Below are 15343 nucleotides of genomic sequence, written 5' to 3'. Positions count from 1 at the left end.
TAAAAATAAATTTATTTTTGTTTTTTTACAGATATTTACTATTTTTAAGTTCTTGATTGTAGCTAGAGTCTGTATGTAAAGTATGCTTAAGAACTCCTTGTGTAGTTGTTGCTAGTAGAAATGTTACCCTAACTCAGAGTTTAAGAAGGGCTACAAGATTTGCTTTGCGGTGCTGTCTTTGGGGTTTCTGACCACGGCAGGCCCCCCCTCTTATAAGGCTGGGTAACACATCATCTTCAAAATACTTGTCCCAATGCAGTCTGAGCCTTTGCATAAGGCTCCCTCCTCCAGTTCACTGTCCAGCTGGCAAATCTTTATTGAGGGTCTACCACGTACCAGGGTCTTGCCTGTGCGAATAAAATAAAGATTCTTCCTCTCAAGTTGGGAGAGCAGATCATGAGCAAATCCGTATACACATCTGAGAAGAACAGCTAACAAAGGCGCCAGGAAATGCTTTCAGAGCTGGGAGGGTAGGGCTTTTCCACTTAGGGTGGTCAGGGAGGGCCTTTCAGACAGTGACGTGTAACCTGGGGTAAGTGAGGACACTGCCAGATCCCTGAGATCGGGGTTGGTTTGTTCTATCCAGCAAATAGCAAGGAGGCCAGAGTGGCCAGAGCGAATCTGTAGGTGGTCATGAGGCCAGAGGCTGCAGTGAGCTCCATGAAGGCAGGGCTATGACTGTTCTTAGGCATCAGTTGTGTACCGAGTGCTGAGCACAGTGCCTGTCCCATGGAAGGTGCTCGTTCGGTACTTGTGTAGGCCAAATGCTTCTTAGCTGTTTGTCCTCACACAAGATTCCTCATTCGTTCCAGAAAAGTTCTGGAACCTCTTCTCTGCCAGATTGTGTTCTAGGTGCCAGTGACAGATGTGTGAACAAAGAAAACACACACGTCTGCCCATATGAATTCTGTCCTTGGTGCAGAAGACAGTAAGCAGTAAATAAAATGTGAACTATTTTATCAGCTGGTGACAAATGGTGTGGGGCAGGGGTGGCGCCTGGGTGGCTCAGCCGGTTGAGCGTCTGACTCTTGATTTCAGCTCAGGTCATGATTCCAGAGTCGTGGGATTGAGCCCTGCGTCTGGCTCTGCTCTGAGTGTGGAGCCTGCTTGGGATCCATATTCTCTCTCTCTGCCTCTCTGTCTCTCTGTCTCTCTGTCTCTCTGTCTCTCTCTCTCTCTCTCCCCCTCCCTCCCTCCCCTCTATCCCTTGCTTGCTTGCATGTTCTCTCTCTCGAGCATTCTCTCTCTCTCTCTCTAAAACAGAAGAAAACAACCCCCCCCCCCACACACACAAATGGTATGGGAAAAATGAGTGTGAGGAAAAGGTGTGCGGCAGGGGAGAGGGTGCTGTGTTTGGTAGGGTGGTCAGAAGACGCCTCGCAATGGTGAGATCTGAGCTGAGAGCCGAGGCGCTGAGGAAGCGGGCCGAGTGTGTGGGCTTGTAAGAGGCTTCAGTGATTCCGTGGTTCCCTCTCTGATGTTTCTCGTTTGCTCTCACTTTCCATGGCTTATCTGTTTATGGTAACACCTCATACATTAGATGTCAGACTTATTATAACTGCAATCAATAGTGTTCAGTACAAAGGCATCAAAAAAGACTCCATAACAATAAGGAAATTAAATGTCACAAACTTGCATTTTACATGATAGGAGATGTGTTGAAGAATGTTTTGTCATCTTTCTTTCTTTATGCAATCGTAGGCTTTATGACTTTGGGATGCCCCTTCCTACTTCTTCCAGAATATTGATTCCACAGTTTAGCTACTTAAAAACTATAAAGGCTCTCTTTCTTTAAAAGGAGTTTGAAATTTGGCTTTGAAATACTGCCTTGTTTGGTATTATCATACTTGACAGTGTTAATGTGATCATTAATGGTATGTTTATAATATGAGAAAATCATGCTGTCTGCTATATATTCATTTTAGATCTTTAAAAATTACGATTAATATTTTGTTAGTTTTTTATGTAACTTATGGTACAAAGAAAGTGGCTTACAATGCATAGAAGACAGAAATATCACTGAGCTAGGCTTTTCATATGATATGTTTTGTTTTACTTTATCTCTTTTTTCAAATAGGTGTCCTCTCTCCTAGAATACCTGTCGTCTTTGTCCAGGCTTCTGCAGTCATGTTTACTGGTAGATCCTGACCTTGTGATTCAGGAAGAGCTTCTGAAACCTCTTATCACAAACATCATCGGGGTCCTCACCATATGCATCAAAGATGTGTTAGGTAAGCTTTCTTTTTTTCACGTTTAGTATGAAAGTAAAGCATATTGAGGGAAAAAAAGAATCTTACTCTGCACCAGGTACTCACTTCAAGGTTGAATTTTATGTTGTGTTTTGCCGATATTTTGGAAGGCTTTTTTTTTTTATAACGTGTTTTATAGTTTGGGTGTTTTAAGTGGTTCCAGGAGGCCATTTGAGGCAAGTATGTAGTATAATGAAGGACTGTGCCCTGTGCTGTCAGTTTAAATGAGGGCAAAGTTCTTAATGTAATGTTAGCAAGTACAGTGAGTTTTAGATATTCATTATTCTTACAAGCTATGGATATAGCCACATGACCTACTTATAACTTATCTGCAATAACAACTCTAAGTAAGTGTTGCATATAATAAAAATTTTGGTAAGGTCCTAAATTATTGAAAAATATACTCTGATGAAAAGTTGAATATAGTACTTAATAGAAGAGAAAATTAAAACAGTATAGGACTTTATCAGAAATAAAATATGGTAATTATTTAAAAGATTTTATAATGAAGTAATTGATAATTTGACTATTGCCAATGGCTCTTTGCCTATTAATTCATTCTTATTTAGGTTTTTGAATTTTATGGATTGTTTGGTTTTAGGTAAGTGAAATGTTTTATGACGCCAGCAAATCTAGTCCTCAGTGTCCAATTAGCGTTCAAATATCCAGGTGTAAGAGGAATAATAATTCCTTACTTGGAAATTTTACAAGTGGCAGTGGTATCCTAACTAAGCAAATCAGGGTAGACTGTGCATTCCCTATGAGGGCAATATCACCCTCCAAGAAGTGAAAGGGTGGGGGGAAAAATCTTAATTACGATGGTCTGTGGCCCTTCAGAGCTCAGTTAGTTCAACCCAATAAAGTCATATTTTTTAGTATTTAATTTCTCTTGTTGGGTGTTCTTGGGTATGACTTGGGAAGCATTGGTGTTTAGCTCGTGGAAGATAAACAGGAAATATGCAATATCAGTGCTAAAAACTATAGTGCATAGATGGTTGTGACTAGAGGACTTTTGATTCAACACTTGATCCCAAAGTCATGTGGTAAGAGGTGGCAAAGTCATGTGGCAAGATGTCCCAAAGTCATGTCGTGTCTTGGTTGTCATTGGCTGACTGGTGGATGTTTTTTTAATTGATTCTCTTGCTTTTGTGTCTGACTTGGGCTTTGAGAATTAAATAAAAATAGTATATGTTTTATTATTTTGTAAGTTATTTGGCCCATCATTAATTCTGTAAAGTGCTAAAAATAAAAAACGTCAGTGATGTCTGAATGTATATCTCATAGCTGGTTGAATTAGAAGTCATTTTCTCGTATCAAGCAAAGGCATAAGTTCAGTAAAAATACTTTTAAGAAATTAATTTTTTCTGGAAAAATAATACTTTTGAATGATTTTATAAAATATTGATTATACTTCTAGTATGTATTGTATGTGACTTACTAATTTTCATGTATAACTGGAAATATTTTAATTTATATGAGCAAGTAAATTATATTGAAAGTTACTTAGCAAGAGAAGTTATAAAGTGATTGCTTTTTAATTTTTTTCTTGTTTTTAGATAAAAATAAGAATTCTTCTTAATTTTTAATTTTAACTCTCAGCTTAAATGTTTTATTTGGCCATCTTGAGTAAAATCAGTAAGCCTTATACTTAATTTTTTTTTTTTATGTATAAAGTAAAGATATACTGAAAGTACATAAGCAGACGTATAGAATCTGTGGAATTAAGATTTCATGGGGATGATAAGGAGAAAAGATAGTCTAAAAAGACTCCTTATAGAGGTGAGAATGACGGAAGATTGAGACACATACCAAGGACTGCTATAGTCCAAACTCCCTGGAATATACCATTTCCAGAAGAACCTTGAGATTGACGTTCTCAGTTTGCTTGGTAGTGGAGTTTGACAAAAGCTGGCAGATATTGCCAGTGGCGTGGTCCGAGAAGACAATCCTAAGCTTGCTACTGCTCTCTAGCCTCCGTTTGCCACGTAGAGAGGGGAAAAGCTGTCCTTAGGATAGAAGGTGAATCGCTCCATTCTCAGCCATAGGCAAAGCTGCAGAATCCCCTTCTGTGTTGTTTTTTTTGAAGGGCAGTACTCTTGGTTCTTCAAAGACATTCTCCTTGCTTTTCTGCCATGACTTTGGCACATTGTGCTTTCTTCCTCCACCCTGCACAAAGGGGAGAAAGACAACAGGAGAAACTTGACTTATAAAAGTAGCACAGACAATGCCATGCTTTTACAATATGCACAATATGTGGTTCTGAATTTAAGGCGTACTATTCAGTTTGTCATACCTTCTGATTTGTTGTTGAATAGACGTTAATGAGAGGAAGATGTGTGAGTGTGTATTTATTTGTCTTTATGTAGGGGATAGATGAGAGAAAGCTTTAGGAAACAATGAAAAACTAATGGAAATAAATGTTGGGTCATGCGGAATTACATTTATCTTCATATGACACGTGCATGACTCTTACTTGAAGTATGAAGTATCTGGTGAGCTTTGTATTTTCTATTCTTTGTGTTAATAGCTTGAAATGTTTTCATTAATATTATAGATGTAGAGTTGGTATCGGCTTTTTATCACACATGGACGCATTTATTTAACCTTCTGGCCGTACTCCTGAGGAAAGCCGCTCTTGCCTCTCTCCCGGCTATGACGGTGGTTCTGGCCAAGCACTGGGCAGCGGTGATCGGTAAGAAGATGCACTCACGAGGCTGGGGATCTTTCTGCTACTAAAAATTAACATAATTATTGTTTACAGTTTCTATATGTGTATTCTCTAAAATTAAGTAATTATAAAAAATTAATTATATTTGAAAGAGAAACCAGGTATTTACTTTGAGAAATCTCTGTGTTCTTGAGGCACCTCCAAAATGCATTTTTGAAAAGTTGAAACCCAGTTGAAAAAACTATAAAAACAAGGTAAGAAAAGCCTGTGGTGTTATTAAGAGACGTGTGATATGACATGATTGTAAAACAATGAGACAGATTCTCATGTGTTGGTGTAGAAACCAGTCTCTTTCCTGACATATATACACTGTAAGTGGGTAAATCTACACCTAAATACTGTATATATGATAACATGGAAACTTATAATAAATATAGTGCCTTGTCTGAAGATGTAAGGATTTTCTTAGAGTACAGAAATGCTAAGAGTGTAGTTATAGGTAATTATTTTTATAAGATGTTTTTCATATAATTGTTGCCTACTAGTATAAACAAATTATTTATTTATTTTAAAATGTTTATTTACTTTTTTTGAGAGAGAGCACAGCAGGGGAGGGGCAGAGAGTGGGGGGCAGAGGATCTGAAGCAGGCTCTGTGCTGACACTGGAGAGCCCGATGTGGGGCTTGAACTCATGAACTGCGAGATCACGACCTGAACCAAAGTCTGATGCTCAACCAACTAAATCACCCAGGTGCCCCAAACAAATTAGTTTTTAATGTTTATTTATTTATTTTGACAGAGAGAGAAAGAGCAGGGGAGGAACAGAGAGAACCTCAAGTAGGCTTCATGCTGTCAGTGCAGAGCCCAATATAGGGTTCAGTCTCACAAACTGAGTTCATGACCAGAGCAGAAATCTAAAAGTTGGATGCTTAACCAACTGAGCCACCCAGATGCTCCAACAAATTATTCTTTTAAATAACTACTAATTTTTGATGTAGTCTCTTAAATTTTAGCATAGCAAGAAGACCTTTTTTTTTAACATAAATGCTTATAAATAATATTTATGTTACTTTTTAAAAATACCTAGTTTAAATGTATTCAAAATTGAGTTCTATTTTAAGTTTCCATGTTATCACCAATTTTTTTTTTTCATATTTTACTTTCTCATTTGGTCATTCTATAAATTTAGATGGATGATACATTTTGTGACCAGAGTGGTAGTTTTGAAGTAATATTTATAGGGAAATACATGTTCAATAAGAAACAGAATTGTCAGTTGTTTGGACATAGGAGTTCTGAGGAGTTTATTCCCTAATAGGAATAGCGTCCATTTAGAAATTATTATTTTGTTAAGAGAGATTAAAACTGAAAGAGATTGTGTAATTGAGATTTTCCTGCAGCCGTAGTGGGGAAATTAGTTTACCACCTGATTCACTCATAATACAAAGCAAGGTCCTACTCATGTAGCATACCTATGCCAAGTGGTCAGATCTGGCCCGCCGCTCGCTCTGATAAAGATTTTATTGGAACACAGTCATACTTATTGCCTGTGGCTGCTTATATACTTACGTGTTGCCTGTGGCTGCTTTCCTGCTACAGTGGTAGTGTTGAAGAGCTGTGACAAAGGCGTATGACCTGTAAAGCATAAAATACTCATTTCCTCTCCAGCCCTTCGCCTTCAGCCCTGCCTGAACACTGTTCACCTGACACAGTTTTCCTGGCGATAAAATAAGGACATATTAAATTAAAAATCTATCTACAAAACACATGCATGGTAATATGGTGCTAATCAGAAATACCTACTGCTAAACAGCTAGGTTTGATAGTAGTAATGTTTATGGAAACTTAACTAATAAAAATGATCATTGCTAGTCCTTGTCATGGTGTTTTTCTTTGTTTTTAGTTTCCATCCCATGTGCTCATAAATATTTAAAACATCTCATGATCACTTTGTAACTTATGTTATCTATAACAGTCTTTTCTCAAACTCAAACAATATTTAGACATCATTTAAATGAACATAATTCTCATAAAGTGACACACTAAAATATTTTTCTTATGTTACTTAAGAGAATAAGAATTTCTTTAAGCCTGAATCTAGGTAGAAATTCTTACAGTTATAACTCTTATAAAGGTATAAATTCCAAATAATAGAAAAGTAAAACGTAACAAAATTATAAACCCGTGATACTCAGATTAATAAAATTAATACAACACATCAGATGTTCCTTTGATTAAATCAGTGCTCACAGGAGGAAATTAATGACTGATTCAGCGTAGATTCTTTTGAGTTGGCTTGCCTATTCTTTCTAATCTGTGTTATGTTTGCAAATTTGTTCATAACCACTCTTGTTCTCTATTTTTTTTAAGTTTATTTTTGACAGAGAGGGGGAGAGAGAGAGAGAGAGAGAGAGAGCAAGTGTGAGCTAGGGAGGGGCAGAGAGAGAGAGGGAGACACAAAATCCGAAGCAGGCTCCAGGCTCTGAGCTGTCAGCACAGAGCCTGACACGGGGCTTGAACTCACGAACCGTGAGATCATGACCTGGGCTGAAGTCGGACGCTTAACCGACTGAGCCCCCAAGGCACCCCTCTTGTTCTGTATTGTGAACTGCCATGAAACCTTTGTTTCTACATCATGTCAACACTGCATACTCTTGTTTTAAGTACTATTTAGCATCACCTTGTTTGAAAACAGAAACATAACTACACAGTGATCTAGATAATTCAGAGTACAGTTACATTAATTTTTTTAGGGTAGCCCTGAAATAAAAATTAAAATGTTAAAAATTCTAGAAACTTTGTGGATCTCAGTAGACCCCAAAGGGATCAATATTCATATATATGTGATCCTCTTATTTTGGGACTTAGCAAATACTGTGTATGTGTCCATTCATGCACGCGCGCACACACACACACACACACACACACACACACACCTTCATACAAAAAACAACCCATATAAAAAGAATGAAATGAAAATTAAATAGATCCCTTGATTGTGTTGTCTTAATATTGACTATTTATTTTTAAACAAACACTAGAGTTATTCTCATGATCCTTATAACTACTGATAACTTTACTTCATTAGAAATAAAAAGGCTATAAACTTAATTACTCAGATCTATCTGATTCACTTCTTTAATTTTGAAGTTGTTTTCAAACATTTGCATCTCTCTTTTAGATATGTTGTGCACTTGTGTGGGTTTGTCTATAACTTGCCCCACCCTGTGTACTGCCAGCCTGCAGTTCCTTTCTGTCCTCTTGACTGAAGAAGCAAAGAGGTGTCTCCAGGATAAGGATCAAACAAATTTATGCCACAGTCCATCAATCGCTTCACTCCTTGACAAAACTCAGGAAAATCAGAAATCTCTAGAACGACTCAATGAAGTAATTCTTCAGGTATGTGATTTCTTGGTCTTTCAAAACTTTTAGTGTTTCAGTAAATTGACTTTCAGTCTTTGTCTTGTACAAATCTTTTTCAATCATTTGAATTAAAAAGTGATTAATGTTCATTTTGACCATTTAAATAAAGGTATATGAAGTTAAATTAATAATCTCCTCTGTGTTCCTGGCCCTCTGATGTTGGTGGCTAGGTTCTTTAATGAATATGATATACAAATTCAAAATGAAATAGTAGAAATCTAAATCCAGCAGTTCACCAAAATAGTGTGCCATGCCATGACCAAATATTATTATTACATTTATATATTATTTATATTTATAATAAATATTGTTTATTTATTCATTATAATAAGTAATATATAAATGATAATAAATATTTATTATAAATAAAATTTATAATTATAATTTATAATATTATATTTCAGGAATGCAGGTATAATTCATAATGTTTTGCCATTTTAAAGACATGTCTATGTCTCTGAAAATATGTCCACCTAAATGACATTTGATTTATATAAGTGAATTACATGTATTTAAGGTAGTTTGTATATAGAGGTAGGTTGACTTAATTGGCACATTTGTGAGAAAATGCCCCCTTTCTAAACCATGCTGCCTTTGTTATAAACTTACTTTCTGCAGTCCTAAAACACGAACCAAGAGTTTCGTTCATTGGAAAACACTCTAAAATCAGTAAAGTATGATTTTATAAATAGATTAACAAAAAAACTTTGAAGTGTTTCCTAAGTTGCATAGTTGTTTTTACAAATAGGAAATTGCTAGATTTTTCAGTATTAAGAATCCCTCTTTTTAATAGTCATATGGTTTTATGATTTTCAACTTCTTGCTGAAAGGTAGAAAAGAAGTAGACTTTTGCCTTGAAGGATTTGCTTCCATTTCCCAGTCAGCCTGCCACATTTTATAAAGACAGAAGATTGCTCTAGTCTGCCGATTTGTTGCCGTCCCTTTGCTTCTTAGAATTAGGGGGTTTTGCCCCTTTTCTGCCTGTGGGAGTTATGGATGTACAGATCTTGCTGGAATGGCCACTTTTGGGTTTTGGGCAGCAGCCTCCATTATGTGGGAGCACTGGAGACAAGGCTGAAGAGGCAAGGACGGCTCCGGTCCAGCTCGAACCTGCCCCAAGCTTAGGGCTATTGGCAGACTCATGTCTCCGTCTCCTTTGCCCAAGGGACTACAGTTACGTTCAGAGCACAGATAAGGAGCCTGATAAAGGTCCCACAACATTTTCTCCCATCTCCAGCAGCTCCTTGGGAAGCTGAGATTCTAGGGGGAAGAGAGCCCCACAGCATTGCTCGAAGTCACTTACTCTTAGGAGGCCCCAGCTTCTCTGTAGCTACTGCCTCCTTGCTCCACTCAGCTCAGAACCCAAGCTGGATGGCTGTGTGCCGGTTATCTCATTCCCCATCAAAGCAACTGGCTTTATCTGATTTTGCATTTGAAAGCCTATCGTTAAGAGGAAACTCAAATTCACACTTTTTCAGTGGTCACCCAGCCCCACTTCAAAAGCACTATTAATCTCCTAACTTTGGCTTTGGTGGGGCACCTTTCTCCTAGGCTCTTATGGACACACTTTCCCCTCAAGGAATGTAAGGATCTGTGGAGCCCTGCATCCTTTTCTTTCCCTCAGTGAGGGCAGTGCACCTCCCCCGCCTCCTGCCCAGGCCTGGAATGCCCTGTCTCTCTGGGAGTCTTGAAGGCAGCCATGACCATGGGTCCTGCAGCCAATCCTGGACCAGGTGAAATTGAAAGACCTCCAGCTAGGCCAAACCAAATGTATTTTACTTGCCAGCTGTTTTTCTTGCTTGTTGCTGGTGCTGTTTCAAGAAATCATGATTAGGCTTGTGATAAATAGGGGTCCATGTTGGTTGATGAACCAGATTAAAATAAATGTATGTAGTAAAAATTCTGTGCCACAGGAATTTTCTAAATTTACCTTGCCCTTATTTTTCCTTAATATTTTGTAATACTGTTCATTGTAAAAGTTATCATTTATAATCTTTTGCTGTTACCTTCTTGGCCAAAGAAAATGAGGTACCCTAGAGCCACAGGGCATCTCAATGATTTTCCTAACGACTAGCCAATTTTCCTCTCCATTTCTTCCAAATTACAAAAGACACAAAGTATTCTATGTGGATATGGATACTTTAACCAATTATAATAACTGTTTTTCCTAATAAATCATACTCTTCTTGTTCATATAAACAGTAGAATATGAATACATGACATTTGTTAGAAGGACACAAGCAAGTTCAAGACAAAGAAAGTAAAGAAAGGAAGTGCCTGACGTGAGATGGGACATTTATTAATGAGCTTTATTAAACTACAAACACTATATTTTCTTTGCTCTTCCCTATATAAAGATATGTGAATTAAAATGTTATTAAAATGTGAGTTATGAAACAGCAACACATAATGATAAATTACATGTTTTTTAATATACGTGAATGTAGGCTATGGGTTGTGGCAGGTTTTATACAAAGGAAAGTAAACTGCACTCTTTATCGGAAGAAATAGTATACTAAAATCGTGACCTTCGAAAGTTTATTTCAATTATCTGTAAAATCTTACTCAAAAATATTAGATGTGTGACCTTAAGCACATCACTTAACCTCTTGTGATTCAGTTCTTAAAATGCCAATGCAAAAGGAGAGAATTGTATTAAGCTTTAGCTGGTGCTAAAACTCTCCATCCTCCTCATACATTATTATGTTGTAATTTCAATTAAATGTTTTGGCAGAGAATCTTTAAAACAGCTGCTTTATCGCACTCTCCCACGAGGATACATGTTAAAAGTTTGCATTTGGTATTTGTATCTTAAATAATGTACAAGTTTATTTTTTCATAATTCCAATTTGAGGAGGTTTGAGGGTTTGAATATGCTCTGAGAAACTATTATGTCTTTTGACATATATGTCTTACAATACAAATGTTTTGACCATGGAGACCGTATTATCTTTTGACCGTAACATATTGAACAAATATGACTTAATGGTGATTTTGCCTTACCTAGTGAGATACTCAGAATGTTTCATTTGCAAATAAATGTGGATCACAAGATTAATACAAATGCTATAATAATAGATTTTGCTCATAATTGAGATATTGAATTAATTTTTCTCCTTGTATTTGGTCTAATATCTAAGGGTAGTAATGGAAGGAAACAAAAAAGTCTGATTTCACATTTTTAGGAGATATATTTTGCACTAGTGTTTAGTGAGTGGTGAAGTTCAAGAGTAAATCTGTTGGAGAGAAGAGCTTATCTATTTGAGATACTGCTGTGTCAATCAAGGAGTATTCTCTATAATTTAAAAAACCTGTTCTTCATATCAATGCTTCTTTATAATCAAGAAAGCAAAAAGTCTTGACCTGGAATAGCTAGATCACTTAATGTATAGAAGGAATTAGATCTAAAAAGAGCATAAAATTGGGGAGGGGCAGAGAGAGAGGGAGACACAGAATTGGAAGCAGGCTCCAGGCTCTGAGCTGTCAGCACAGAGTCCAATGTCAGGCTTGAACTCAAGAACCACAAGATGACGACCTGAGCTGAAGTCGAATGCTTAACTGACTGAGCCACCCAGGCACCGCAAAAGAGCATAACATTTAAGTAAATTACGTTGAGTCCTGATTTTCTTTCTTTCTGTGGTTGACAGAAAGACAAACTGTTTCTTGCTCTGTATCCTCCTCCTCTTTTGTGTGTCTGCATCATCCAGTAGCTGGTGTCCGTCCCTTCAGCTATCTGACATATAATCTTAGCCTCCCCCTTCTTGTCTCCAGGGCTTCTCGTGCTTTGAGCCCCGTGCTCCTGCTCTGTGCACAGATGCTCAGAAGGACTTCTCAGTCTGAAATAAGTGCTACATGGAAAATTATAGAAATTAAATCCTCTACTCTGACCTTTGGTGTATGTTGAAAAGTATGTGGATTTACTATAGGTTAGACCTGCTTGTTTTTTGTTTGTTGTTAGTTTTTGGCTTTCATATCTGTTTTTCTGTGTACACATTTTAAAGTACCTAACAGGTTTACAAGTTTTATATTCAAAGTAAAAGACGTCTTCCTTCATTTTCCTCTTCTTAGAGGCAACTATTCATACCTCGCTTAGCTGATTGTTTAATAGTTTCCCTTCCGTGTCTCTGAATAACATGCTTGCATTTGTCTATCTTGGTTATTCCATTGTGGACATTATCCGTTGACTTCCTGCTTTGGAAAATGAGACTTGAGTTCCCTTTCCAGGCCCCACCCACCTACCTGGCCGCAGTGGACTCCCTTCTCATTTCCCTGCTATCCTGTATCTTCACGGTGGCTAGAGACGAGGCAGCATGGGGTGGTACATCTGTGAAAATGCTGTGCACGGTTGAACTGTGTTGCAGACAATGTCTCCCTTTCTCTGCCTGCTCAGCTTCCTTTTTTCTTAGAGGTAAATTGTATTATTTTTAAATGTGCTGAGTTTTCTGTTATCACTGATTAGCTCCATGCTCTTTGCCAGCAATCGAATGTCCTCTCGGTATATTCAGAAATGTCAGAACTTCATTAGCTTTGTGTTCTAGAAGCGGTCACTCCCAATTCCTTCTGACCTGCTTGGTGTGCAGTGAGATCCTAGGGTCTCCATTCGCCTTCCTCCTGGGGAATTCCTGCAGTCTCGTGTCTCCCGTGTTCTCCTTTCCTGCTTCACTCCTTCTTTGGATAGTCTGTTCTCTAGTCGCTTCCAGAACGAAGGTGCATAAGCAGCTTTTTCGAGGTCTAGACATCTGAGTCTTTTTCGACCCTTACATTAAATTTATACTTCAATGAGAACTGTACATTGGAAGTCCTTCACCTCAGAATTGGGAAGGCCTTGTCTTTCCCCTTTAACTTCTCATGTTACTGTAGAAAAGTCTGAAGCCATTATGATTTCTGGTTTCTCTCTCCTGGGAGTGTTAAGAATCTTTTTTTTGGTCTTCAGCATTCTGCATTTTCCTGATGATGTTTCGGGGTGGGGGGGGGGTCTATTTAATCTAATTTAATCTAATTGTGCTGGTCTCTCTTGACAGTTCTTTCCATCTGACATCCCATCTACTTCGTGTCTTCTATATGTTTGGGACTCCTAAGTTTTCTTCTTCCTACATGGTCTCTTTTCTTCTCTTTTTTTACTCTTTATTTTGATTTCTGGTTTCTGGTTAGGGGATTTTCTCTGGTACATGGTAATGTTGGTTGTCTGCTGCATTTAAAACTGGGGGACTTAAAGTAGACTGGAAGCCCTGGGCATCTGAGTGGAGCCTGTCAACTGCAGGCTGTACTGTGTAAGGCGATTGGGCCGGGGCCCTTTGTGGCCTGCCTTCTTGAACTTGTCAGATTCCCTCAGAATCTCTCATCTCCTGCCTGGAGCTGAAAAGCCAACCGCCAAATGTTTTGTGGCAAAGTGGGAGGAAGAGAGCTGAGGTCTTAGAAATTAATTTGCATGTATCACTTAATCCTTCCTGTTTTCAGTGTAATACCCTCACTTGGAAATATGCCTCATTTCTGTCAGTTTAGAACCCTCCTCCTCCTCCTCCTCCTCCTCCTCCTCCTCCTCCTCCTCCTCCTCCTCCTCCTTCTTCTTCTTCTTCTTCTTCTTCATCATGTTTATTTTTGAGAGAGAGAGAGATAAAGAGACAATGAGCAGGAGAGGGGCAGAGAAAGAGGAAGACATTGAATCTGAAGCAGGTTCCAGGCTCCGAGCTGTCAGCACAGAGCCTGACCCAGGGCTCGAACGCACAAACTGCGAGATCTTGACCTGAGCCAAAGTTGGACACTCAACCGACTGCGCCACCCAGGTGCCCCAGTTTAGAACCCTTCTAATTCATCTGTCCAGAGACTAAGTCTCCGGTTTCTTATAAGAGGTGGGGAGGAAGAGTGGCTTGGCTGTGCAGAGATTGGTGGGTGGTGGGCAGAATCTGTTCATTGAGCTGCTTCTCAGGGTTTTTTCAAAAAGTCCTCCTTTGCTCTCACTTCCAGGAGTACCTGCTGCTCAGTTCCCTCAGCTGTTGGCAATTCATTGTATGGACAGGGGTGGTATTCTGTGTTCTCAAGCCTGCTGATGCATTTGCCATTCATCTTTCTGCTTGCTAGTTTCCAGACTTGTCATGTGAGTGAGTGAGCCAGTGAGCAAGTAAGTGTGTGAGTGTCTGAGTGTCTGTCTGTCTGTCTTGGTGTTTAATCCCACTTCTATCATTTTGGTGAGATTCCATGCGGGAATAAAAGACACATCTATATGAACAACTGTTTCCCTAGAACTCTAACTTCCTTTTTCTCCCTCAAATCTGCACAGAGTAGATGAATCATGTATTTCAATGAGATCAGTTTGGTTTTTCTCAAAACATTAATACATGAAAGTGCAATAAGGGCATGTGTATGAGAGCAGCTTTCTTATTAATGGTGAAGATTAAGCTTATAGACAAATTAGGATTCTCATAATTAACTATAATGATTATACTCCAAACAAATTCATTATCCTAAATAATTTGCTGCCTTTTTCCTCACCTTCTTCATGACTATGGAATGTGATCTTTGCCAAGCATCCCTGGGCCTGGGCATTTAGTACCTAACTCGTTGGCCAAATAGGGACCTGCCTGGTTGGAGGCAGCAGCCTACGTGATGAAACCACTATTTAAGACGGAATCACTCCGCCCATGGTGGTGGGGCTGGAAGGGCCCCCACACTCTGCAGGCTCCTCTAGGGTCACATTGCCAAGTACAGGTCAATCAGGAAGAGTGAAGCTGTGTCTGTGTATTTCTATAGTTTATGTAAGATTGTATCATTTTGAGTTTAATACTGGACCATTGAAAATTACTGGTAGAAGGAAAAGTTATGAATTTGAATTATATCTGATATTTGTAAATCATATGAGAAACTTCTAGATTCTTCACCTGGAATTTATGAACTCTTTGAAACTGTAATTAAAATTTATGTGAATATCCACATGAGACTCTTACCACAAAAGATCTCACCTGAATGTTCTCAAGCCTTTAGAGCTACAGCACCCAGTAAATGGGAA

At 38.4% G+C, this 15343-nt stretch overlaps 1 protein-coding gene across 6 annotated transcripts in view; it reads left to right on the top strand.

Annotated features, from left to right (window-relative positions):
* RTTN (rotatin) overlaps positions 1–15343 on the top strand; it is a 161401-nt gene that overhangs the window by 121673 nt on the left and 24385 nt on the right. For all 6 annotated transcript variants that reach the window (XM_060614068.3, XM_060614067.3, XM_060614069.3 and 3 more), the window contains 3 exons: positions 2078–2231; positions 4804–4941; positions 8099–8316. In XM_060614068.3, the coding sequence (XP_060470051.3) occupies positions 2078–2231; positions 4804–4941; positions 8099–8316 (510 nt within the window). The remainder of the gene's footprint in view (positions 1–2077; positions 2232–4803; positions 4942–8098; positions 8317–15343) is intronic.

This window comes from Panthera onca, chromosome D3 (genome assembly GCF_046562875.1).
Source record: "Panthera onca isolate mPanOnc1 chromosome D3, mPanOnc1 haplotype 2, whole genome shotgun sequence".
Taxonomy (NCBI): domain Eukaryota; kingdom Metazoa; phylum Chordata; class Mammalia; order Carnivora; family Felidae; genus Panthera; species Panthera onca.
This window is presented reverse-complemented; position numbering and strand designations above follow the sequence as displayed.